The 27334-nt window shown below is 42.2% G+C and overlaps 1 protein-coding gene and 1 long non-coding RNA gene across 3 annotated transcripts in view; one reads left to right on the forward strand and one right to left on the reverse strand.

Moving 5' to 3' along the window:
* Positions 1 to 27334, reverse strand: part of LOC116054312 (neurogenic locus notch homolog protein 1-like) — a 44834-nt gene that overhangs the window by 5819 nt on the left and 11681 nt on the right. The window contains exons 3-30 of one of the 2 annotated variants that reach the window (XM_031305795.2): positions 24385 to 24647; positions 23526 to 23864; positions 21257 to 21379; positions 20383 to 20616; positions 19525 to 19680; positions 18951 to 19136; positions 18434 to 18547; positions 15523 to 15636; positions 15114 to 15347; positions 14919 to 15029; positions 13265 to 13457; positions 12981 to 13126; positions 12725 to 12838; positions 11896 to 12015; positions 11066 to 11218; positions 10486 to 10714; positions 9396 to 9597; positions 8937 to 9090; positions 8616 to 8800; positions 7803 to 7935; positions 6336 to 6593; positions 5897 to 6009; positions 4754 to 5325; positions 4010 to 4444; positions 3539 to 3687; positions 1434 to 1647; positions 1012 to 1102; positions 554 to 719 (exon numbers count right to left, since the gene is read on the reverse strand). In XM_031305795.2, coding sequence (XP_031161655.1) covers positions 554 to 719; positions 1012 to 1102; positions 1434 to 1647; positions 3539 to 3687; positions 4010 to 4444; positions 4754 to 5325; positions 5897 to 6009; positions 6336 to 6593; positions 7803 to 7935; positions 8616 to 8800; positions 8937 to 9090; positions 9396 to 9597; positions 10486 to 10714; positions 11066 to 11218; positions 11896 to 12015; positions 12725 to 12838; positions 12981 to 13126; positions 13265 to 13457; positions 14919 to 15029; positions 15114 to 15347; positions 15523 to 15636; positions 18434 to 18547; positions 18951 to 19136; positions 19525 to 19680; positions 20383 to 20616; positions 21257 to 21379; positions 23526 to 23864; positions 24385 to 24647 — 5501 coding nt within the window. The remainder of the gene's footprint in view (positions 1 to 553; positions 720 to 1011; positions 1103 to 1433; positions 1648 to 3538; positions 3688 to 4009; positions 4445 to 4753; positions 5326 to 5896; positions 6010 to 6335; positions 6594 to 7802; positions 7936 to 8615; positions 8801 to 8936; positions 9091 to 9395; positions 9598 to 10485; positions 10715 to 11065; positions 11219 to 11895; positions 12016 to 12724; positions 12839 to 12980; positions 13127 to 13264; positions 13458 to 14918; positions 15030 to 15113; positions 15348 to 15522; positions 15637 to 18433; positions 18548 to 18950; positions 19137 to 19524; positions 19681 to 20382; positions 20617 to 21256; positions 21380 to 23525; positions 23865 to 24384; positions 24648 to 27334) is intronic. The other variant, XM_031305796.2, reaches the window with a different exon arrangement.
* Positions 22474 to 26550, forward strand: LOC116054340. Its single transcript, XR_004106042.1, has 3 exons — positions 22474 to 22520; positions 24271 to 24274; positions 26433 to 26550. It is a non-coding gene; the product is annotated as an uncharacterized LOC116054340 (long non-coding RNA).

Here is a 27334-nt window from a genome sequence, read left to right on the forward strand (position 1 = left end):
GTTATATGTTAGAAGCCCCTCGAAAACGAGATGATACATCTCAAGGGGTTTATCCTAATAATAAACACATTTTGAAAAAAATGTTTTAAGCTTGTGACCTGTTTAAAACAAATCACTGTCTTCTTGCGACCCCTACTGCCGTACTGTGCACATAAATGTGAGCAGTTCTACCAAAGCATAGTTTTTCTTTCTCAAATTGTTTCATTTGAAGTATTTTTAGAGGTCTGAAGAGAGGAAACAATCCAGTACCAGTACAGAAAAAAGAAGTATGAGTAAAGTCATCAATTATTTTTGTTCATTATACCTTTAATCGTCTTAAATAGGTCACAATTTCTTCCGAAAAGTGATTCCATACATTATTTCTTACACAATTAGAGCTATGCTGACATATTAAACAATTACATTTTAATTTTAATAAAATCTTGGAATATGTATTTGTTTTATAAAGACAGCCGAGTCGAAAATTAAAATTAACTCTTTCCACATGCGTTGGCACAGAACTCCTAACCATGTTCTTAATAGTAAGCGAGTAAGTAAGTGTCAAGTCACCCACCTGGTCCCCGGACATTGACATCCATGCAGTCATTCTCAATCTCGCCCTGAGGGGGTGTGGGAGCGATGGAGGGGATGCGCAGGTCAGCGGCGTCCAGGTGCTGCTGCGTCCACTGGCGGTGGTCCGTCTGGTCGTCCACCTCCAGTATAGCCTGCTCGTCAAACTGCTAAAACAGGGACAGAAAGAGGTTAGACAACAAAAAAAAAAAAAAAAATCACAAATTATAATATAACAAAAATCAAATTTTCATTTAATTTAATTTTAACATAGATAATAAAATTATTCAAAAACAATCTTCAGAACAATGCACAATGATGTAATTTTCATATCCCATGTAAGGAATTTTTAAATTCCAGAATTAGTTTTTGTAAGAAATTGTTGCTCAAGTTTAAAAAAAAAAAAAGAAATAAATATATACCTAAAAGTTTTGTTGGTGTATAATAATTCCATTTCCTTACCCTGAAGCGTTTTGCATCCGAAGGCTCGTCTTCTCCCCATTCATTCTGGGTGTCATCCATGAGTGAAATGTCTGAGGTGTTTTTCAGTGGCCTGTGATGAAGCAGAAATCCCAGTAAAAATCCATGTTATCTACTGCTTCCATCTCATCCGAGCCACTCACCATTAATGGTGCAGCAACGCCGAAAAACAAAAGCATTGATTAAATCCATACCCCACCCCTTTGCCCCAACAAGTCAATTAATGCGCACCTAAACCCACTCTATCATTATCATTAATGATCCAGGCGAAACCCCCCTTTCCCCAATTTGACTGATAACCAGTTACACCCATTTTGACCATCAGAACTAGCCCTTCACCTGACCCGCAAAGAAACAGGTACCCAATGATACAGAGCGCCACTGGTGAATAAATGTAAACTTACTTTAATCCCACCGAATCCTCTCCGACAGGCTCACGTCTCTTCTTCTTGCTTGTCTCTGTGGTCTTGAAGCCCTCGGGGAGCCAGAGGCGCCCATGCTCATGGCGGCGCTTTCGGGCAGCCACCATCCCCACTCCGAGGAAGGCCAGTATCCCTATGCCGCCCAGGACCAAGTAGATTGGATAGGGGTCCTGTGGGTCCTGGGGGTCCACACCGCCTGGTAGGGAAAGGGACAGCATGGTCAAGACGGGCCAAGGAACGGACGGGGACCGACAGAAGATAGACCAGGACACCCAGGATCAGCCGGAATGCTTGAGCAGAGCTAGTCCGGCTCTTCTTCACCTCACGGTTCCCACTCCAAAACACACCGCAGCCAGCACCAAGCGCCAGAAACTGACTGAGGATGCTCACCGTTTGTAAAGCTAGCTTCTATCTATTCAGTAATAATCAGAATTGCTAACCACTTTTTATCAAAAAAAGAAAAAAAAGGGATGGGGCGGGATAAAAAAAAAGAAGAAAAAAAAAAGGGGGTGGGGGGGGGGGGAGAACACCAGCACCTCCTCTCTCCCTTTTCAACCCAGGGTACCAAGAGACAACTTTACCATTTCTTCTTAAGAGAAAAAAAGGAAGGGGATTAATGAACTTCAAATTACTGCACGCGCTTTAAGCTGTAAAGACGAAGGATTTATTAGGATTTTCGAGATAACAAAGACTCCCAACTTCTAGCACACTCCCGATCAATTTTTCCCCTTCTCTTTTTTTTCCACTAACGATTTTGAAATGATAAACTCCCCCAACCTAAACCCTTAGAGATGCATTAAGTCCTGGTATTACATTCAGTGAGGTGAAGGTTGCAGCAGCCCCTCACACTGTGGGATGAAGTGTGTGTGCGTGCATGTGAGAGTGTGTTATGTGTAGATGTATATGTGTACATGTCTGTGAAAGGAAGACAGACAGACAGACACAGAGACAGAGATAGAGTGTTACATTGTGTGAGTAGGGGGGTTGGACGAGTTGATTTGCAGCAATTAACCATTTTGGAGCCTGAAGCCAGTGGATTTACACACAGAGAGAAGGATTGATTGTTTAGGCCATGAGATTCACAATTGCATTTGTTCACCGCTGCATAACAAATACACAATCAAAGAGTGGTAGGGTTAGGACCTGACCAGAGGGCGCAGCGGATACTTCCAGTTTGAGAGTGGAAGAGCATGTGTCTTATCCACTTGTGCATGAGTATGTATGTGTGGACACTAGAGGAAGGCCTTAAAGGATCATACCAGTGGATCATGTTTATCTTACATTACAACTAATCATTATGCAAACCTTTCAGTAGTGTTTTAGATTTGTGGCTGTCTTTCTCCGACCATTTGCGGCAGCTTTTGGTTTCCACACATATGAAAGTCAATTACCAGAGTCTTGGATCGTATTTGAGGAGTGTAACTATCACAGAGAACATCAAATCTGCATCAAAGTTTGCGTGGTATGCAGTTTAAAAGATGAGGCTGGCGATATTCAATATGCTTGTTGTTAATGAATGAATCCCATGAAGACCAAAACCACTAATATGTTAGTTTGTCTCTCAATAGTAATCTTTAAATACACATATATAGTTTTCATCATAGTTCCCTTTCACAGCTGGGCACTGCAGTTTTCAGCAAATTTTACTCAAATAGCAATACAAATTCATTTGTTGTGCACTAGTTTCAGGGGCGGATTAATACACTTTGGTGGCCTGGAGGGAGTATCTCCAGCAGCAGGATGGTGTATGCGGAATTTACTCAAAATGAACAGCAGAATGCAGTGCCTAGGCTCATCATGATGAAGGAACATGTCACCCAGTGCAACATGTTGCTCATTGATGTGTGTTTCAATAGTGTTTATACAAGTGCAGAATACCACACAATGACTTGACGATGAGAAAAAAAACTATGGATGGTGGGAATCATTTAGAAGATACATCCAAAAAACCTAAAAATGCAAAAATGTATTTAGGATCCGTAGTTATGGACTCACAGACGCTGGTATGGCCATTTAACTCCGTTATAATATGTACAGTATATACACATTTTCTTTGATTCAGGCAGACTAGTATGGGATGTACTCACTAAAGACAGCTTCAATGGTATAGGGAACATCCAGTTTGCCACTGGAGGCCAAAGCCCCGAGGAAAGCTGCGGCATCATCAGTGCTCTGGAAACACTCAGTGGATTGCTGGAAGCACTGCCGGTTGTCCACCTCCAAGTGGACGACTGAACTATAGACAAAAAAGAAAGCACATACAGAGATTGTGTAAATTAAAAGACAGAGTGTACACAGAATCAATAAAAACTGCACTACAGCTGCTTGGTTCTGTCTGAGGTTTGTTTCTGCCTGGTTAAAGGAACTCTTTCCTCGTCACTGTTCGACCAAATGCTTGCTCTTGGGGGGGGGGGAATTGTTGTAAATTCTAGAGTGTGGTCTAGACCTACTCTATTTGTAAAATCTCCTGAGATAACTTCTGTTACGATTTGACACTATAAATAAAATTTAATTAAATCAAATAGTAGACTGAAACATTTCTGAATATTCTTGCTCACCCTTTAATCTGCAGGTGATCCAGCTCCCTCCTCATTCTTCTGCTCTCGCCTGCCCCATCATACAGGCTCCTCTTCACCACGTTCAGCATGTTGACGGGAACCTCGGACCACGAATCCACTGAGCGCTTAACGTTGTACTTCTTCAGCTCGTGTTCGTTCCCGTAGTACGGGTATACCATCATCTCGCCCTTGGTGTCCTTCCTGAATATCACATTGGTACGGAGGACGCGGCTCAGCTCTCGCAGGAAGCCAAAGGAGTTGTTGAGGAGATGCTCTGGGGTGATGTGGACCACCAGGACCAATTGGCCCACGGCCAGCTTCTCGGGCATGTTGTTGGCACAGTCCAACCCATCCCACTCGCACTCAGCGTTGTTACAGCCCTGGTCGCAGTGGCCATCAGCGTAGTGGTCCTTGCAATACTGGTCATACAGAGGACTGAAGAAAAAAAAGTAAAGTCAGGGGTATGCTAATTTGGATTAAATTACTGACATTTGAATTTGAGGGCCCCATTTTAACGATCTAAGCGCATGGTGTGAAGCACATGGTCGCAGGTGCGTTTAGGGCGTGTCCAAATCCACTTTTGCTAGTTTGACGGCAGAAAAAAGGTTCCGTACGCCGGGCGCATGGTTCAAAAGGGTTGTACTTACTGTCTTCATTAATTCATAGGTGTGTTTTGGGCGTAACATGCAATAAACGAATGACAGTGTCATCTCCCATTCTTTTTTAGTTACAAACACCACTTACTTGCACTGTCCCTCCAGATTTTGGCAGTCAAACCCGTCGTAGAGACATCCAGCGTTGTCACACTGTGAATCGCACTTTCCGTCGTTGAAGTATCGCCAGCACTGCAGCGAGGCCGAGCAGTTCTTCCATGGATCATCAAAGTTGAGCGAGCAGTCTCCGTTGTCCCAGCCACACGCGTGGTTGTTACAGAGCACATCGCAGAACTTGTTGTGCTTAGCTTCCTCACAGAGCGGGATGTCGCAGGTGACCTCCACCTCAGACGGCGGCGGGATGTCGTGGCCGAACCCTCCGTGGAAGCTGTAATCAAGGATGTGGCATCGGAGACCATTGAAGTTTGTGGGGCAGACGCAGTGGTAGTATGGCGCCTCAGAGGTGTATTCACACGTGCCACCGTTGTAGCAGGGGTTGGAATTACAGGGGCTGTCGGTGGGATACTGGCATTCAGGCCCAGTGAATGACGGGGTGCACAGACACTTGGGACTCTTGTGGCCAGAGATGCAGGTGCCGCCATTGCGGCAGTGGAGACTGCCACAGGCCTGGGCGTCATATTCACATGTGGAGCCAGTAAAGCCCTGGACAAAAAAATAGGAAAAAAACATATGAATTAGGATTACAAACTTTTTTTTAGCAAATACTTCAGAGCTTATTATTTTAATTTTATATTGCAATACAAATCTTGGAATTTATCTGCGTTTGTTTCAACTATAAAAGCTAGGGCTGCAGCTAACGATTACTTTCATTGTCGATTATGTTATCTGTCGATTATGTTCTCGATTAATAGATTAGTTATTTGATCTATGAAATGTCAGAAAATGGTGAAAAATGTCAGTGTTTCCCAAAGCCCAAGATGACGTCCTTAAATGTCCACAACTCAAAGACATTCAGTTTATGTCACAGAGGAGTGAAGAAACTAGAAAATATTAACATTTACTGTAAAAAGCTGGAATCAGAGAATTTCATAATTTCTTTCATAAACAATGATTAAAACCAATTAATCGATTACCAAAATAGTTTGTGATTGATTTAATAGTTGACAACTAATCGATTAATCTTTGCAGCTCTATTAAAAACAATACATTTTATGTGTGTGTGTGTGTGTGTGTGTGTGTGTGTGTGTGTGTGTGTGTGTGGGTGGGTACTTACAGGAGGACATTTGCAGATGAAGCCATGTGGGGTGTTACTGGCTACAGCGCAGGTTCCTCCATTGCGACACGGTTTTCCCTTACATCCATCAAACACTGTGTCACAGCGTTGGCCTGTCAGAAGTCAGACACAAAACATGTTGATAATGAATTATGATTTCAGTTAAAGACAGCAACATTTTCTTAATATTATTATTATTTTTTATTATTAATGTATTTATTGACTGTTTTCTTGGTTATTCGTTTAGGCCAATAAAATGTGAGAAAACAGTAAAATGTGTCAGTTTAAGATTCCAAAAATTGTTTTGTCCAACCAACACCCAACGAATTCTACTCAGACATGGACTGGGAATCTAAACAAACACATTGGCAGCAGCACACATTATCAAATGCCTTTCTCATTCTCTAAACTGACACAAAATGGCGGACCAGCTGATCACCTGTGTATCCGGTGCGACACTCGCAGCGGTAGTTGTTGGTGAGCTGGATGCAGCTGTGCGTGCCCCGCGGGTCACAGGGGTTGGAGAGGCACTCGTTGATGTCTCCCTCGCAGCGCTCCCCTACGTATCCTGCAGAGCAGATGCAGTGGTAGCCTCCGACTCGATCCACGCACTTCCCTTTGTTGAAACACTTGGGCTCTTTGGTGACTGGGTCGGTGAACGGGTTGCAGTCATCGATGTTTATCTCACAGTGCACACCTGAGGGAGGGGAATGGTGGGGGAAGAGGGACAAGTAATGTCAGCTTTCCATCGAAACTTTTGCTCCTTGATATTTTTGCAACATGTAATCTGTGATGTTCAATGCATTCCAGGAACACTCTTGTGATAATGTTATCTTTATTATCTACTTTACTGGTATAACCATTTTCTCTCAACCGGATGACATTCAACAACCATCGAAAGATTATTTGTGAGATTAAACAGAGCGCTCTACACATAAATAAAAAAACATTAATGTAGGAAAAACTGCCTCATAATTCCCTCTAATGCAAAATGTCTCATGGCTGTATTGCATTATGGTCCATTGAGGGTAAAGCCAATGAAAAAAAAAATCATATCTCTTGTCCTTGTATGATTGCAGACTGATGCTGTTTTTTTTTAAGAATGTATCAGTGTTTAGCTTATTAAAAAATAGTAAATCTTGATTATAATAAATCTATGATATAATCATTCAGGTGAAAATCAGATTTGTAAAATGACATTTGCAGCGCAAACACTCTGCAGTTAAATTGTTTGTTTTTTTACCTAAAGGATTTTGACACTATCAGTAGCTCATTTGCATTTCCTCGTGTGAAATTAAACTGATCTGCTCCTTTTTAAAAATCTGGATATTTTTCAGTAAAGATTGGTAAAAAACCAAATAGGTTAGAGGTGTGGTAATTGTGTCTTGACATCTTACAGGCCTTGTTGTGTCAACAATATTATATGGCCTGAAGTTTAACAGAGAAAAGGTTGAAGGTGTCCAGAAATGAAACACATAAATTCAAATGGAGACAAATAAATAGAATTTCATGTAACATGCTTTAGTTTAAAACCAAGCAGGACAAGACACAGGGAGGGGATTCCTGAAGTATTTTTTTCCCTTAAAAATCGTGAATCTAAAAAATAACTATTTTAAGATGTATTTTTTTTTTTGTTGATCAAAATATCTTTCAACATGTCGGCTTTTTTGGGACACACCCAAGTCCGCTGGCACTTTGGGTTGAACTACAACACACACTCCCTTCATGTGTGTGAGAAAAATCAATGGTGTATTTGACAAGTAGAGAAAAGGATGGAGGCAAGACGGGAAGGGTTTTGCAGACATGCCCTGACTGCTTTTAAGCCCTAATTAATTAAGTGTGGAGACAAGGAGGAGAGGATGGAGAGGCAGAGTGGTGTGGAGGAGTGTGCGTGGGGTCCGCTGACCTTGGGTTCCCCGGGGACAGGAGCATTTGTAGGTATTGATCAGGTCAATGCAGGTGCCCCCATTCTGGCACGGCTGGGAGAAACATTCATTGATCTCGTCAGAGCAGTTGGTCCCCACATATCCTGGCATGCACTGAGAGAGAGAAGGAACAAGAGAGAGAAGAAAAGAGAAGAAGAAGTCGAGAAGGAGGAAAACAAGGAAGGCAGAGGGAGAAGAGAGGGGCAAGTTTAATCAATGTCTGACAAGAAACAAAGATGTTTTTGTTTACCTGGCTGTTTTCTGGCCTCCATCCTGCCAAGGCCAGCAGATCCTTTATTCCAGAGGAGATTAACATAACCAAGCGTTTTGTCTTCTATTTATAACCAGGTCTCTTTATAAGGACTGCCTAGAGTTGTTTCAGCTTAAAGGATGCCTGCTGTACATTCAGGCATTTTAACAAAGTCATGACACAAAATTGAGGTTTGAGATTTAAAAATAATTTTAGATAATGTAAAAAGACCTTTGAAATGCCAAGTAGAGTGGCCTTTAAGACTCAATTTGCAATTACAATTAAAATACATTGCATGATTGTGCTGATTGTCACTGGAAAAATTTCAACATAAAATGAGGTTTAATTAAATTGCTGCAAGTTACTATAAAAGGTAAAATGTTATCATTATATTTAGACCTGATGCACTTAATAGGTATACCGTTAAAAAGGATTGCAAATTATTTCTAAATTGATACTTCAGTAGCATTTAAAATGCAATGTAAAATGAAATTACAATAAAATTCAAACAACTAGATGCATCGTTTTCTTTGGGTGCTGTTACCTTGCAGGTGTATCCACCTAAAAAGTCAGTACAGGTGGCTCCGTTTTGGCAGGGGTTTGGGGTGCATTCGTCCACCTGCTCCTCACAGTAACTTCCAGTATATCCAATCTGGCAGTGGCAGTAGTGAACGTTTCCTGCGTCCAGACACTGACCCGAGTTACGACACAGATGGGCAACGTCAACTCCTAGGCAGAGAGGATGAGACGGTGGGCTTTTTTAAAAATGTTCACCAACACACTAACTCACACTCAATATATGATAATTGTGATTTGAATATACAAAAGAACACCTTCGGCCAAACCCAGGTATCTTCCAACTAACCTCTCTGTTTGGCTGCCACCTCACAGGAGACACTTGGGACATCACAATAAAGTCCCGTCCAGCCAGTCTCACACTCGCAGCTGTAGGTGGTTCCCCTCTGCCAGCAAGATCCCCCGTTCTTACAGGGTGACGAGTCGCACCAACTAACCAAGTTCTAAAAGGTGCAAACACATAGTCGCAACCTGAATTGACTTCTACCAATTTAAATATCCCAGGAACGCTTTGATTTGGTGATTTGTAGGTCAAAAGAAGTATACAAGTCAACATGATTATACGATATTTTAGTGTTAAACAGGTCCTAACTACAAAATGGATGTAGGAATCAAAGGCTATAGAAACAACAGCTATACATTAAGTATCCAAGGCATCCAAAACGCATTCAGTTTTTTTCAGTGACTGGAATAAAATTTCAAAGACAGACAGACTATCTCAACTTAAAGCCCCTCTCCGCCCTCCTACCTGACAGTTGAGTCCGATGTATCCGTGTGGGCAGGTGCATTTGTAGGTGCCGTAGCTGTCCTGGCAGGTGCCGCCGTTCAGACAGGGTTTGGAGTCACACTCGTTGATGTCGTGCTGGCAGTAGCTCCCAGTGAAGCCCGGAGGACACAAACATGTGAAGGTGTTGATGTCGTCCACACAGGTGCCACCATTGAAGCAGGAGCTGCAGAAAAAAAGATGTTGAATGAAATTCACCAAAAACAGTTAAAGTAAAGTATTCTGCATCTTTTCAGGAAGAAGAAAGGAGGAGAGCAAATCATAAAACCTCTCATTACCTGAACCTGCAGGCTAATTCACATCTGATCAACTAATAACAAATACTTTTTTTCCAGTAATCCAACCTTTATTTATCCAGGTAAGTCAAATGAGAACAAATTCTCATTTGCAACGACGACCTGTCACATTCACACAGTTACACATTCATACCTGGAAGCTGCCCGGTACAACCACAGACTGATCTGCTGGCCACTGAGCAGCTCCACTGGAGCAGTTGGGGTTAAGGGCCTTGCTCAAAGGCACCTCAGTGGTGGTAATGAGGGAGGGACAAGCGCTGCTCTTTCACTTTTCCCCACCCAGATTTTATCCTGCCGACCTGGGGATTGATCCAGCGACCTCCTGGTCCAAGCTCGCTTCTTTAACCTTTAGGCCACCACTATTACAACTGCCCTCCTAATGCCCTATTTCATATTCAAACTCCCACTGGGCATTTTAACAAATAACAGTTACAAACTCATTTAGAATACAGACTACTAAGCCTTGTGTTTACGGGTCAGCTGCAATATAAGAGATGTTGAATTCAGCTTGTGTACATCAATATTCCACCAGAGGGGGCAGTGGTGGACAAGAAAATGGGGTCTACGTTAACAAGTGGATGAAAGTGAACCTGTTGATCAGAACAGATGCCCTTACTCACCAATCTGTGTACAAAATACAGACAAGGACCTGTGCTAACCTGGCTGTCTTATCTCTTAAAATAAAGCCGTAGGGTTTGAATATGATACTCTGAGCTCTTGATACTAGTAAGGTGCTATGTGGTCTGTGAGCTCTGTACCTCTCAGTGCAGTCAGGAGTATTATTTTCACAGTGGATCCCACTGAAGCCGGGCGGGCAGGTACATGTGTAGCTGTTGACACAGTCGGTGCAGTTGGCTCCGTTCTTGCACGGGTTGCTCTCGCACTCGTTGATGTCCTCCTCGCACTTTGTGCCCCGAAAGCCGGGCAGGCAGGTGCATAGGAAGCCGTTCTCCTCGTCCTTACAGAGGCCTCCGTTGCTGCAGGGGTCTGTGGGAGGAGGGGTGACGGAAAGCATTACACTTAGCTCAGTGCATGTGTTCTGAGGTCTTTGATAAATGCGGCTTTTGGTTTGCAATGAGTCTAAGGTAGGGCTGGACGATTAATCGAAAATGTATTGACATCGAAATTCTGAAGCTGTTATGGATGTATTTTTCCCATGGCGATAATTTCAATCATTTATTCCTGTTGATAGGCCTACTTTCTCCTTAAAAACATTCTACCGCGTGTGTAGTCATGTGACTTCGCCCAGACCAGTCAGCCGCATGGAAAGCATAATGTATGTATGTATATATATATATTAAGCAAAAGAAGTAATGGAAGAGAAACTGGAGAACGTACTGGGCTTGCAGTCATCGATGTTGCTATCACAGTTGCGTCCAGTGAAGCCTGGTTTGCAGACACAGCGGTAACTGCCCAAAGTGTTCTGGCAGGTTGCACCATTGCGACAGGGATTCTTCACACACTCTTTGATGTCCACCTCGCATGTTTGGCCTTGGTGGAGTGGAAACAGGAAGATAATGTAAATTTCACCTCTTCTTTGAAACGGTGGTACAAAACAAATACATATGGGTAACAGGATAAGATAAGACAACAGTTAAATGATTCCCAGGAGGGAGAAAAAGTATGTACAGTGTGTATATAAACCATCCATATACTATATGTAGTTTTATTGTTTTAATCTATAGTATTCTATTATATTTTTTTCCTATTTGTTTAGAGAAAGGCACAACATAATTTCACTGTGTAGTGTATGTGACAAATAAATGTGATTTTATTTCGGATTTGATATAAATACACGCAAGAAAAGTACAAATCCTCTGCACAGCATACAATTCAGTCAGGTGTTGGTCAAACCCAGACAAAATGTGAAAGTATCCAAAAAGAGAAAAGGATTTGTCGCACACCAAAACTCAGCTCTAGATAAGACCCATTCAAATTGTTTTTCATTTATTCCAGCATTTTTTCAGGTCAGTACTAGAAAAATACTGAAATAAATAAACACATATCTGAAACAGAAATTTGGATTTGGAATATAACAGCCAGAAACTGGAGTTCTGTACTCTGCAACAATAATATCTGCACATAGCAGAACTGTGCGACCTTTCCGCTGACAATTAGCAATAAATAGTTCCTGTTGGACACACAGGTATACAGACACTAATGTTTACCTTGCCATCCTTCAGGACAGACGCAGGAAAAGCTCTGATAGTCCTCAGACTCCTGACACACTCCTCCATGCTTGCAGGGTTTGGAGCTGCAGGGTGCCATCAAGGTTTCACAGTTCTCTCCTGTAACGCACAAACAAAAACGCACACACACACACACCTTTAATTAAAAAAACATCATGTAGGAGTCATGAACTTGGAGATAACCCAACCCAAATGGACACAGAATCATCTTTCAATCAGAGCTATCAGAAGATTTTAGCCAGGTTCTGTCAGTATTAGAGGCCTACGGAGACATTTCCCTATCTGTTTCCACAACACACGGCTCGCACAGGAAGCCGGCTCCAGTTTCCGGCCATTGTAAAGCCATTTGCTGTTCTGTGAGACAGGAAGCAGGCAAACAGGAAATGTGTCAAGCACCCTGTTCCCACCCCGGCACAAGCAAAGGCCTTTTATTATTCAAAGTCCTGTGGATTTTTCCGAAAAGACGACTCGACAAATACAAGAAAATGTGCCCTTAGCCTTTCCATCATTGTCTGTTTTGTCAAATAATAAGTGAGATGGCATGAAAATATTTTCCAGCTCTCTTATCAGGGATACTTGTGTATCACAGAGGAGCAGAGAGAGTCAGAGGTTCGGTGTCTTTGAGCCCTCAGGAAGTCTTGCTGTTGAACTTTACTCGACAGTTATTTCATCTGCCACACATTTTTCCTCTTTTGCCCAATAACTTAAAGCACACAGGCTGTGGAAACTGCCCCCCCCAAGGAAGGAAATGCCAGAACACCAGGCCAACTCATGGGCGTATCAAATATTTTCAATAATATTTTAATACCCGTGTAAGGCAGAATACAGTTGCACTTGTAGCCTGCGACGTCGTCAATGCAGGTCCCCTGGTTGAGGCAGGGGTTGGAGGCACATTCATTGATGTTGGTCTGGCAGTTTGGTCCTGCGGTTAGAGTGGACAATATATTACACACACTTCAGCTGAAGGTCAGCAGTTAATTGGTGTTTGTTTGGATATCAAACACACACTATATAAGCCAAAAACAGTGACACACACACACGCACTCATCCACACAAATACTGACCGGTGAAGCCCATGCGGCAGGTGCAAACGTATCCGCTGGTCATGTCCTTGCAGGTGCCTCCATTCATACATGGGTTGGATTCACACTCATTGTTGTTGATGTCGCAATTTTTACCGCTCCAGCCAGAATCACAAAGGCATTTATAGCTGACGGGGAGAAAATGTGGAAAAATCTCAGGAATAAAACCCTGTAGATACATTCAGTGCAAATGCATGTGCTGATTGTTCTGTAATTTTGCAATGTATTTTTTGCAGTGTCTTGGACCCGTTTGTAGAATGCCTCACCCATTGATCTTGTCCTCACAGTGACCGTGAATGCAGGGGTTGCTGAGGCACTCGTTGACCTGGGAGAAGCAGGTGGCATCATGGAAACCTTCTGGACACCTGCAGGTGAAGCTGTTGATGCCATCGATACAGGTGCCGCCGTTGTGGCAGGGGTTGATGGCACACTCGTCGATGTTGATGTTACACATGGTACCTAAGAGTAAGGAGAGGATACTCTGCTATATTATCTGGAGTAGTCTTAAAGCAACAGTTCTCCATTTTGGTGAAATACGCTTATTAGCTTATACGAGAGGATACGACTCTTATGTCTGTACGTTATATATGTAGCTGGAGCCAGCAACCGAATAGCTTAGCTTAGCATAAAGACTGAAAACAGGGGCAAACAGCCAGCTTGGCTCCTTTCAAAAAGGTAAAAAAAATCCCCTACCAAAACTTAAGTGCACTAATTAACACATTGAATCGTGTTTGTATAACCCATACAAAAACAACAAGGCACGGTTTTACAGGGGAATATGTGTGGGACTATTTCTTATCTGGGTGCAGTGAGGAAGTCATTGCTCCCAGCCAAGAAATAGTCCTTCACATATTCCCCCATAAACGGCATGTTTTTTTATTTTTTTACCTAGCCAGCCTAGCTGTTTTACCCAGTTTCCAGTCTTTATGCTAAGCTAAGCTAATCATCTACTAGCTGTAGCCTCATATTTAATGGACAAGATATTAAAGAGGAATTGGATTTTTTCATCTAACTACATTAACTTCTGCAACATGTCAACAGAACGATTTTGCACTTTACGTGAAGTATTATTTTAAATACTCAATGCCAACTCACACAGCAACACACAAAGCTGCCCGCTACACAATGAAGTCTATATCTCAGTGCAGCGAATGTATCAATTTCCAGAAACATGAGGGGTTTTAGGCCCCCTTTTGTCGGCCACTTGAAGCGTTGACGCTATTCAGCCTGGTGCCACGCATAACATAAAGGTAGCCCATTTAGCTTTAAAGCAGGGACCGGCTTCCAAGCTTTTAAAAGCTCAACTTTCAGGAATCTTTCAGGGAATCTTTTCTCCTGCTCAAATCCCAGGTGACTGTGTGTGCCAGTGTGTGTGTTTGTGTCCTCTCTTTGTAGGTGAGGGCACCTTGCGGTGTCCTAACAGCAGCAGGTTGGGGACAGGGTGGAGCTGGAAAGTGACACCGGTCAAGCCTCAGAGGAGCGTGCTCACTCGCCATCTGTCACCCTTGCCCTCCCCATCAAGACCCTTCGTCCATATGTTCGATGCTCTAATCCTGCACCTTAAACACTCATTTTGTCTTCTGGTCATCTGAGACAGCAGCCATGTTTAACCTGTCCTAAGTTAACTTTAAGATCACAGACAGCCTTTCTGCAAATTAAAAGGTCTTCAACGATTCAATAGGTAGAGAAAGAGTCATCTCCACCACAGTAACAAGGATGTACTTTTTATATCGTAGGAGGAAGCAGCAAAATAGCTAACTTGGCTACAAAATATGCTTGCATAATTCTTCTCTCACAATGTCCAGCTTCCCACTTCCTCTTCAGGAGGTAGTAGAAGTTTCTACTCTTAAGAGGTTGAGCTGAATCCTGTACCATATAACAGTAATAATAAGACCAACTCTCCGTGTACAGGTTGCTTACCTGTGTAGCCGGGTTTACAGGCGCACTCGTAGCCATCAATCTTGTCGATACAGGTCCCATAGTCACAGGGATTGCTCTTGCAGTCGTCAATGTTGATTTCACAGTTGATTCCTGTCAGAAAATTGCTTTCAGTATCCTCAGATTCGAGAAGAGAGTACTGTTTGCATCATCTATTTGTATGTGTGTGGCAATTACCTGTGGTGCCTTTGAGGCAGCTGCAGATATAGGCGTTCTCTTTGTCCTGGCAGGTGCCTCCGTTCTTGCACGGCTGACTCAGACACTCGTTGATATTGGTCTCACACAGCCGGCCGGTGTATCCAGGGTTGCAGTGGCAGCTGAAGGAGGCCAGACCGTCGATGCAAGTGCCATAGTGGCACGGGTCAGAGTAACACTCGTTGATGTCCGTCTCACAGTGCCTCCCAGAGTAACCTGACGAAAGGGTTGTTTTCTTTTGAACTGATGTACTTATTTTTATTACCTTTGTCATGTTTTTTTTTTTAATAGGGTGTATTTCACTTTCAATTCAAAACTTTCCATTCCCTTTTTCGGATGGCCTTAAACATTTCTACTTCTCTAATTTCAGCTTGTGTTAAAACTTTCATACCTTCAGTGCACTCGCAGGTGTACTTGTTGGGTCCGTCTGTGCATTTGGCGCCATTTTTGCACGGTGTGCTGGCACACTCGTCAATGTCTATCTGGCAAAGGTTCCCACTGAAGCCTGAAAAAACAACAAGAGGGAGTTACTGTGTGCATGTGAGCATGAAGGAGATGTGTGTGTGTGTGTGTGTGTGTGTGTGTGTGTGTGTGTGTGTGTGTGTGTGTGGACACGGCTACAGTGTTCTCACCATTTCAAATCAAAGTCCCACTTATAATCCTGAGCCCTTACTATAAGAGCTCTCAACGAATCAGAAACCTGCATGTTAATTAACAACTGCGCAACACTACAAACTCTTTATTTTCCCTTTCACTTCTTTTCAGCATGACTCCAAAAGGAGACGGCAGATTCGTTCAAAGCAGGGGGAGGGAAGAGGGAAGGAGGGAGGGAAAGAAATGAAGAATGAAAGTTGCGAGGCCTCCTGACCAGGGGGTGAAAGACAAAGGAGGGCCTGTCTGCTCAACGCAACGCCAAACTGAGCCTGTTGCCTCCTTTGTCCCCCAAAACTTTTCCATCACAATGTGCATTCTCCTGTCTTGCTTTCACCCCTTCTCCAACCCCCTCCTCCCCCCTTCCACTCTCTGCCCGCCTCTAAAGAGAACCAGCGTGACCTTTGACCCTCTACTATTTAAATTCGTCATTCAAAATCAACCAGCAGGCTTTCTTTTTCCTGGAGTTATTCTCATCTCAGATATTTCTATTCTCGTCTCCACTCTGTCACATGATGGTAGAGTCCAAGGACTAGTAGGATGTTGTCTGATGAAGAGATACAAGTTCTACCCCCCTCCACCACAGCAGGAACACACAGGTGGTTTAAGCTAAAAAGACTCAGAGTTGCAGCTAATCCGGTGAGGAAATATTTGTGTAACTGGCGGCGAGCTGATTTCTCCCAGTGGACTTTGCTGAAACCATTCACTGACGACTGCAACGTAGACACAGTGGAGACGTGCATACATGCGTGTTGTCAGTTACACACATATGTACATACAAATACATACAAACTGTGGTTAGAAAATATCTGGGGCTCGAGAAAAAATTGCTAAAAAATAACAAATTTGGTACCACTTTCTAATGAGACACTAATGGGTTTATAAGTCAGAACTACTGGCTTTATTAATGGATAATACATCATTTACTAATGCTAATGTCAGGTTGTGGAAAATTCTTTTGGATTTTTTATTAAGACCTTCTTCCTTTGAGCCCCATGTATTTTCTTTTTTTTTCTTTTTATTTACATTAATAAGCTATTAGTTACAACCTATACACATTGTATTAAGGGTGACTGTCCTATTAGGAAGTGGTACCAAACATTTATTTTTTGCCAGTATTATTTTTTTCATTACAGTGTGTTTTTAATATGTGACATACAGTATATCTCTCTACAGTATGCAGCCAGACAACATATGATTTTGGCACTTCACAGCCCTAGAAATTAAATGCTAACCACACATAAACTACTTAATTCATTTATTTTTTTGCCAAGATGTAATGCAAAAGTTACGTTTTTTTCTTACAGTTCGGGTACAGTGCCGTATGAAAGAATTTCTCCAGATGCGCACATATGCATCCACACACAAAGCTGAAGCAGAAATGTAAGCATGCACAGGCATGCAGACACATACAGACCGCTCAGCAGCCAAAGAGGGATTTATCCCCAGACTGCTGGAATCAGACATTTCAATGGCTCTCAGTGGGGTTTCCATGGCTATTCCATGTACAGAAATAATAAGAGGGGACCCTCGCCTCAGGCCTGGCTCACAACGGGGACAAATTTACATCTCAAGCAGGGCGGTTAAGACCCCTTCTCTTTCTATACCCCTCCCTTCCTGCTTCAGCATAACGGTCTGTGCGCCTCAACACCCCCCACACACCCCTCCCAAAACAACACTTTCACCACCACCACTTTGTGCTGCTTCCTCACATAACCCTCTCTCACTGTCACACAGAGTTTTCTTAGGCGTTAAGCTCTTGTGTTCACTCTTGTTCCCTCTCTATCAATTCTAAAGCTTCCTTGTTGGGGTGTCTCTTTTTTCCTTCTTTCCATTTTTCCTTCTTCCTTTCTTTTTTCTCTCAACAGGAGGAATCCTGCTTCTCTCCTCCCAGGCCGCCTTTGATCCACCCAACTCAGAGCTTCTCTATTTTCACTCTAAAAATCACTTCCACCTCAATGATCCCAATGAAAGAATTCAAAACAAAAAAACACATTTGGAGTGTGTGAAGATCGTTCCTCTGCTTTCTTCTCTTCTCTCTATCCAAGATTCAATAGTTGCATTCCTTCACCTCTGAACAGAACATCAATACCTCATGTCCAAATAGTGTAACCCCAATGGCATTTCTGGTATAAAAGGGCTGAAGCAACACAGTAGCTGCCCTCAAATTAGATAAAACGACTACCTCATTCGTCCCCACAACACAGAAAGTGTCATTTTATAGTACCAGCTCTGGCTGCTATTATTAGCTCTCCCTTGTTCCCAGTCACAATCAAAAGTCTTGTTTAGATCCAAAAGTTTCTGCTCACTCATCAGACTTTGTAAAAGGGATAAGAAACTTGTTTCAAATGTTCAGACTTCCTCAATCCTTTCCCTATAGATTTTTCCCCCCCTCTCCTCCTCGACTGGTGCGTTCGTTCTGGGCTACCCGGGCCTGCGTAAGCCTGCCTCAGGGCTGGGATTAGTGCCCGTCCAGAAAGGTGTTTTCCTGTGTGTGTGTGTGTGTGTGTGTGTGTGTGTGTTTGAGTGAAAGAGAGAGAGAGAGAAAGAGAGTAAGGTAGAGAGAGAGAGAGATCGACCTCTGTGCCCCCTGGCCCCATGCCCCCCCTCCCCCCTCCCCTCCTCTGCATGCAGCAGTACGGCAGCCTCACCTATGGGGCACTGGCAGTGAAAGGCGTTGATCTTGTCGATACACTTGCCGTTGTTCAGGCAGGGGCTGTTGGCGCACTCGTCCGTATCGATCTCGCAGAACTCCCCCTCGTAACCTGGCCAATTGGCAAGGGAGGGAGGGAGGGAGATGGATTGGGTAGACAGAGACAGAGAGAGAGGCACTTTCACACTGCTGTTATACAGTATATACTGCTGCAATATATTTAAGTTATGCACAGAGGCCATATAAATAGTAGGAATCATAGTGAAATGCTTAGCTATAAGTTATAGCTTTAAGGTAATCAAATTGCTTGTTTTGTCCAACCAACAGTCCAACAAGAGATATTCAGTTTACTTTAACATAAGACAAAGAAAAGCGGCTAATTCCTTCATCAATTATGAAAATAGTTGCCGATTAATTTCTGCCGATCATGCTTCAGGAATGTGTTAAATGTTACTAAAAGATATAGTCAGATACCTGAGTATCAGTATTTTTCATAATAACTCAAATGGTCTTACCTGGCATGCAGATACAGTGGAAGTCTCCTATTTGGTCAAGGCACGTGGCCTCATTCATACACGGGTTCGACATGCACTCGTTGATGTCCAGCTCGCAGCGCGGCCCCACATAACCCCGCTGGCACTTACACTGGAACGATCCCTTGGTGTTTATACACTTCCCTCTGTGCTCACACGGGTTGGAACCTGTTTAAACAAATTAGTACTTTAACTTTCACTGTAACAGGCCGTCTTGTAGCAATCAAACTGTAAAGACATGATTTAGGTGGTTTAGTGTTGTTTGACGAAGCCAAACCAAAGCCTTGAGTGTGTGTGATTACGGCAAAAACACCCCTGAGGGTGTTATTTACTGCGATTATGGGCACAATTGTGGGTACCAAAGTACCAATAATAACAGGAAAGAATGAGCTCGTTTTGTGGCTTGTACAAAAGGTTGAAAAGCTCTTCTTGACAGTAGTTTAGTCAAACAGCTCCGTCAGATTGCAAAAGTTAAAATGTGTCTTCAATCATTCAGATTTTTGGGCTGAAACTAGACAACAAACAGAGTTTGCATGTCAGGTAGTGTGAGTTTTACCCAGAGAGCACTCGTCAACATCCTGATCACAGGAAGCTCCGAAGTATCCCGATGGGCAGGTACAGAAGTGATTTCCGCTGACGGGGTTGGTGTCACAGTTGGAGCCCTTCTGACAAGGGTTGCTGATGCAGGCGTCGTCCAGCTGGCACAGCAGTCCTGGTACACAACACACAACATGGACTTTATAATACTTGACCAAATACCCTCCCGTACAGTATAAAGTATTCAACACATGTATAAGTACACTTGGCAACATGTATGGAACAGCACAGAATTCATGTCAAAGATTCAATTTTATTTGGGGAAGAAAAAGTAGGTTAAAAAGACGTCCCTCCAGTAAAACAAACTGATGGACGTCATCACATTAGCGTCTTCAAACGGCAGTGAGAAGTTAACTGAATGTCAAAATGTAGAAATGATCTAATATGTCATCTGTAGACAGTAAAAAAAAAAAAACTAATGGTTACCAAGGACACCAAAACCACAGAGACACCAAAGATCAGCATTAATACATTTGTCACTTTCCCTGTATGGAGCATTGGTATTGACTTTACAGCCTTTCGTTTTAATTTGTTACTTCCTATGCCCTTCACACCTAACAGAAAAAGTGTCATTTCGTAAAAGACATCGAATCTAAAGAATGTAAGCGTATACAACCATTACATTTCTATATAAAATAATTCTCTTTTAAGCATTAAAGGTCCAATGTGTAGGAATTTCTCCCATCTAGCGTTGAGATCATATATCGCAATCAACTCTCTCACACCATGCAGTTCAAAGTACGGATTACAGCTACGGTAGCACACAGTGGACCTTTAAGAGCTAAATTCCCATAAATTAAAATAAACATGTAAGTACCTGTGCGGCCATGGGGGCACTCGCAGTAGAAAGAAGCTACACGGTCATGACAGGTGGATCCTTGGTGGCACGCAGCACTGGCACAGTCATCAATGTTCTCGCTGCAGTCGTCACCAGTCCAGCCGTTCACACACACGCACTGGTAGCTGCCGTAGGTGTTGTGGCACGTGCCGCCATTTTGGCAGGCGTTGGGCATCAGCTGGCACTCGTCAACATCCTCTGTGCAGAGCTGACCTGTGGGAGGACCAGGGATCAGCAGGTTAAAGTCCACTTATATCCTAAAACTCTTTTCTTCTGCGCCTTCTGGTTTACTGTCAAACTTTTTTACAGTATATAAAGTCACCAGGGCTGGGATGATATGCTTTTCTCCCAATTTGATTTTTTCACGGGTTTCACATGAGTGCCAACTCGATTTCTATTGAGATTTTCATTTGTTGCGATTCCAGAAGTAATGCGATTCGATAATATTGAGTATTGTGATTTTCTTTTCCTTCTTTAACAAAACAAATGTTGAATAATACACTTCTAGGAGACGATACATCATGACACATTTCTAAAAACTAATTGTTTTCTAAAAAGAATGAACATCACATGTCAGTCAGTAAGTCTGACATTTATTTCATTTGTGAAGAAGTACATGACATATTTTCTGAATTTTCTGCTTTCAGTCTGTTTTGCTGGCAACGGATATGATGTAGTTGCCGTCAGCGGTACTGTATAAATATATTATTTAGGTGAATCATTGGGTAAAATAAATAAAATATTCTAGGGGAAAGAATCGATTTTAAAAATCATTGCAAAAAAAAATAATATTCACTACGATTCAAGTGATAGTAACTTTACTTTTTTTGTACTAGAACATCGCTATACAAACCTGTAAATTCTGGTTTACACTGGCAGTTATAAGTGTTGACTCCATCTACACATGTCCCGCCATTCTGGCACTCGTGACCTGGACAGTCATCAATGTTGTGGTTGCAGTTTTTGCCCGTAAAACCTGAAACAAAGAGAGAAATATAAGTAACATGCTCCTAGTGGGAGGCTTCAAATCTTCAGTTAGTCATTTCTCCTCCATCTCCCATTTACAACAAAGGGAGTGAAACTTCTCTACAGTTAAATGTGGTCAACTGTCTTTTTCCCTCCCAAGAAAGAAGGCAGCTGTACCCTCTTGAGGTCTGTGGTAACCTCGCAATGTAATAGCATCCACTGTGCTATACAGTTACACAAGAGGCAACCACTGGACTGCACATGTGGCATGTTGAGTAATAAATCAAAACCAGTACAAGTCATCACTGCCACTGCCAGGAGTCCTTTTGGTCATCTTCCCGAAAACCTTTATGGCTTTTCCTAAACAATTGTTTGTTTACTTCTGAATTCAAGGCATACAGCTAGTAAAGCCGACTGTTACTGTTACTTGAAACTTGTGCAACATGTTATAAGAAACTGACATTTCTGCAACCTTCACGCAAATACAGTATATTCAAGAGAATGTGACAAGATTTTATAATTCATCAAGCAGTAACTCCTTTACATCATTCATTACGGCTTCACACCTAGATTAGCATTTGTGTTTGTTTAAATTAATAAATCATAAATATTTTGGTGTTTTAAGGCAGGGTGAAATATAGGGAGGTGACACGTAACAACGGCCCCTAGCTGGATTTGAATTGGGGATGGCGCATATCCCAAAATACAGCTTTTCCCCCCTTATATATATATATATATATATATATGTAAAAAAAAATCTGTCATCCTTTATCTTTCCTGAAAACGCTTTACAATTATGAAACGGTAAGAAAGCTTTCTTGATCATCGACATTACAAGTAAGAAATGAACAAGGCACCATGTGGAGATTTCTAAACATGTAAACATGTTAGGCCTCAAATGTACTTCCAAACTAGGGCTCGGCGATAGGGAGAAAATCAGATATCACGATATTCTTGACCAAATACCTCAATATCGATATTGCGGCGATATTCTCGGGATGACAATTGGTGCTTTAACAAAATATCTTCACACTTAGATTTTAGATAAATAATCATCAATGTCATCAAAATGTCTAAGTGGGGAAAAGGCAAATAATAGAACAGCTAGAACAGTCTGGTAAGTTCAGAAAAGTACATCACTTTACTGTAATGTTGCCTTTAAAACCAGTAAAAGACAACACTTATGTCATATCACAATATTACGATATCCAAAATCTGAGACGATATCTAGTCTCATATCACGATATCAATATAATATCGATATATTGCCCAGCCCTATTCCAAACAATTTTTCCCGAACAATTGGAAACCTGTAAGTGTAAAATATGTTGGGGAATAGATTTTTTCAAGGATAACAAAAATAATAATACAAAAGGATGCTGTTTCAAGAAACAGCTTGTTTTGGACTTAATGGTAACAGGCAAAAACAAAGTTAGTCTGTGCGGAGATCTATAGTCCCAGCAAGCTTTGCTTCACTCCGCTATGTGAAAAGGATGTTGTCCTTTGACCATTTCCTTATGATAAGCCCCGATGTCTTCCTGCTCTGCCTTGTTCACACACTGTACACACCAAAGCAGAAACACACACGTATACTATGTACGCACACACACAAACACAAGCAGGAACAGCCCTGCCTTGAATGACATCACTGCTTAGCCAGCAACTAGCAGGCAGTACCATTTAAATTCAACTTGAGAGACTTCAGGAACACAGTGCATTTAATAAGCTGACTGATATCACACCTCAGTAATTTCTTAAAAAAAAAAAAAAAACAGTCGCGCTCCAGAAACGTTTTAAACTATGTACAAATACTCTGCTATGATTAATATTTAAGTTTAAGTTTTTTTTTTTTTAAAAACAAACTCTGAAATGCATCTACTCTTTCTCTCTCATTATGAAATTCTGGATCTGGCCTCACACCCTGCCCACCACCGCTGCTTGTGCTAAGTTGACCGGTGAAAGGGCAGTGCGCATCAAGATGGCAAGAAACATCGGAGAGATTCAGCCATACATGTTTAAGCCTCTTCATTCCCTAAACGATGCTGGTCACACAAGCATTTCATTGACATAGATTGAAATGCCTTACAGCTGATCATAACAATAAAGACCTCCTCTAATGTAGCACCCAAGCCATAAATCATGTGTAATCTCCATACCTGGCACACAGGAGCATTCGTAGCTGGTCTCTCCCTTCTGGATGCAGGTGCCTCCATTTTGGCAGGGCGACGGGTTGCAGGGAAAGTAGCGGCTCTCGCAGTGCTTGCCCGTGTACTCCTGCAGGCACTGGCATTGGTAGCCGCCAAGCTCATTGATGCACGTGCCGCCGTTCTTGCAGGGCGAAGAATTCACATCACATTCGTTGACGTCCTGTTTGCAGGTCTTTCCAGAGAAGAAGGGCATGCAAGTACAGATGTAGTGGGACTCAAAGGCGGAGCACTGGCCACCGTTGGCACACGGATTGGAGGCACAGGGGTCGGCTTGTTGGCACAGTTTACCTGAGGGCACAGAGTAATGCTGTTCTAGTATAGGCTGTGCTAGGCTCTTTTCTCAGGGTCAGAGGTTTCTACTGATTTTACTCTTACATCACGAGACAAACAATTCTCTACTACCTAGTTTAACAATCTCATCTGAGACAATGATCATGAAAAGAATCAAGTGTTTATCAAAGTTATTCTCTGTTAATTCTGGAAACCTCTTCCAATCCTTCAAATTCCAAACTCTCAGAAAATGACAGAAAACTATATTTTTTGGGGCAGTCTCTTAAAACTTAAAATGACCCCTTAACACAGAGCTACGTCTATTTGCTATAACTATCGGTTGTGATCAGTTCAACAAATGACTAATGTTTTTCCCTGAAGAGGTAAAACTATCTAGTAAATTCGTATTTAAAAAAGATTCCAGGCAGGTCTTTATGTTCTATGATTTTTTATATTTTCCTATCATGTTTATCATCTTGCAACCCCTCAGATAGTTTTAAAGTCACTGCTCTACTATCACAATCCTGTTGCGTGTTACCTGACCATCCAGGTGGGCAGCGGCACTTGTATGCCTGGAGACTCTCCAGCTCGCAGGTGCCTCCGTTGCGACATGGCGAGCTGATACAGACATTGTTGATGGGTGTCACGCAACGGCGGCCGGTGAAGCCCAGTCTGCAGGTGCAGCTGAAGTCCATCATGTTCCCCTTTAACACGGCGCGACAAGTGCCGCCGTTCATGCATTGCGAGGTGGTGCACGGGTCAGGAAACTGGCACCTGCTTCCTACGTTTCCATCCAGGCACCTGCGAAAACACAGGTAGAGGTCAGCAACAACATCAGCAGTCCCTGACAGGTGAAGAATGAAAAGGCTGCATCTGTAAGGGGGATAAATGACTTCTGCATACTGTGATATGCATCTTATTTGAAGATTGTCTTATATATAAGAATATCTAAAAGACTAAAATAACTGTTGTGCAACTACTTGATCCCACAAAAAACAGTAACTGGGTTAAAATAAGCACAGCTCACCATTTAACATACCCACAATAAAAAGGCATCTATAAATGACATTTACTTTCTCATGCTGGCTTGATTAATAAAAGAATGACTGGTTTAAAATGTTGAACTTTGGCCCCATTCAAGTAATTATTTATCAAACAAAATATTATAAAGAACCACCAGTATATCATGAATACAAACAATTTACTAATCATCTGATAAAAACCTTCTTTCTGCAAGATATATTGGTCTACTAATAAATGTCCCTTCTTTATTTATTTCCTCATTAAAAATCAGCATAACAAAGAGTGGAATTGGTCAAAGGAAATTCCCAAACGCTATTTTTGTCCATCCAATCTTTTTCAGCTCAGCACGGATTGAAGAGTTCACAAGGGTAAGACAACACACCGGACTAGCAACGGTCATCCCTTTGTGTGCTACTGTGCTTATAAATCAGCTGCTTGGGTAACCAATAGGACTAACTACCTTAAAACGATGGTCCTGTCCCTGCTGTTTTTACAACACGGCAACACAACCATGAGAAACTATGCTATAAACTGGACATTCGTCTTTCTACCGGCACCCCCCCGCCAACAATGTGTTTCAGGCAGTAAAACTGAACAGAGGGAGGAGGGGGACAAACTCCTGTGATGTTTCTCACAGGTTGTTTCTGAGTCATAAACGCCACTTGGACCCCAGCAAACAAGTTCCCAGAGAGAGAGAGAGAGAGAGAGAGAGAGAAAGAGAGAGATGCTGCAGATCACAGGGACACATTCACACATTTACAATTACAATGAGAGAAGTTGAAGGGTGTCCCCTGAGGATACGCACGGCTCAACAAAGAGGGTCACACACACAGAGCATGCAAACACTCATACCTACACAGTGTGCAGTCTTGCACAGGAAGATTATGCACAAAGACTAAGCACAGGATGTGTATCTTTATCTGATTCATCCGTTTAAGTCATTTATTATGTAAACATTCCTTGTTCCAGCTACTTCATATGATTTTCTCTAGGTTTTTGTTTTTTTTAATCACTGAAGTTATGCTCCAGTAATACTGTAGGTTTTGAATCTTCGAATATCTGATTAAAGGAATAGTTCAATACTGGTTAGCTTAGCATAACATAAAATGTGGAAACAGGGGGAAACAGCTAGTGTGGCTCTGTCAAAAGGTAACAAAATCCACATACCACTAGCATCTCTCAAGCTTACCTATTGAAAAAAGTATCTGTACACAAGCAGTCCTAAAGGAACTTTGCCTAGATTTACATTTCATGTTATGATATGTTTTGTTTTACAATTATTTTTTTAAACCAGTAAATAACTTATTAAAGTATAAGCAAACAAGACTGTGAGTTTGAGCAGGCATTCACTTCCAACTAGAGCTGGGTGATATGGACCATAAAATCAAATATCATGATATTTTTGACCAAATACATCAATGTCGATATTGCGGCAATATTGTAGGGTTGACTATTGGTGCTTTCACAAAGTTTTAACACAATGAGAGTTTTGAGTGGGTAAAGGCCAATAATAACACAGCTAGTAAGTCTGGTAAGTTCAGACACCACTTTATTGTAATGTAGCCTTTAAAACCAGGAAAAAACAACACTTGTATCATATCACGACATTACGATGTCCAAAATTTAAGACGATATCTAGCCTCATATATCGATGTCAATATAATATCGATATATTGCCCAGCCATACTGCCAAGCAACTATCTGCACTTCATAATTTCAATATTGAGGTCCTTTTGCAGCTTAATTTGACACCAAAACCAACCACCTCAGACCTGCCACATTGGACCCTCCCTACCGCCATATTCCCATATTCATCACCTTCAGAGATTCAATACTGTTGTCAACAACACTGGGTGGCCAGGGAGGGTTGGTCATTACAAAAACAAAGCATCTACTCAATAGCACCGGAGACAAGAAAACAACAATTCTGCAGTATTCTGGAATTCTTGTTCCTAATCCGTCCTTTCCAAAAGTCGAGACACAAGAAGAGAAGCCATCATGGCACCCTTCAGTGGCTCTCCGGGCTGAAATGTGCTCGCTTCGACCCTTTTGTCAGCACTCATTCATCCTGAGGACAAGGCAGCATCTATGCCAGTGTTTGAGCTGCAAGCCAACCTTATGGAAACTTCAAAGCACCGCGCCCCCCACCTCACCGCCCGTTATTCTTCCCTCCCCAGAGAGGATTCGCTCCAGCAATAGACAAGTTATGGGAAGAGGATGAAACGGAAGAGACTGTGGCGCTACCTGAAAGATTTCTGAAAAGTGAATTCCTGCATTGCGAAAAAAATCCCACAGAGAATGTGTCTAGAACAGAGGTGCCCAAATTCTTTCATATGAAGGGCCAAAATGTATCTGGATGGAAGGCCACGAGCCAAAAATAAATGTCGATGTTGAAGAATACCGTAATTCTTGCCATTCTCCATAGATAAAACGTACATATGTAATTTAAATGGGAAGTTTACCAG

The sequence above is a fragment of the Sander lucioperca genome, chromosome 2 (assembly GCF_008315115.2).
Source record: "Sander lucioperca isolate FBNREF2018 chromosome 2, SLUC_FBN_1.2, whole genome shotgun sequence".
NCBI lineage: Eukaryota > Metazoa > Chordata > Actinopteri > Perciformes > Percidae > Sander > Sander lucioperca.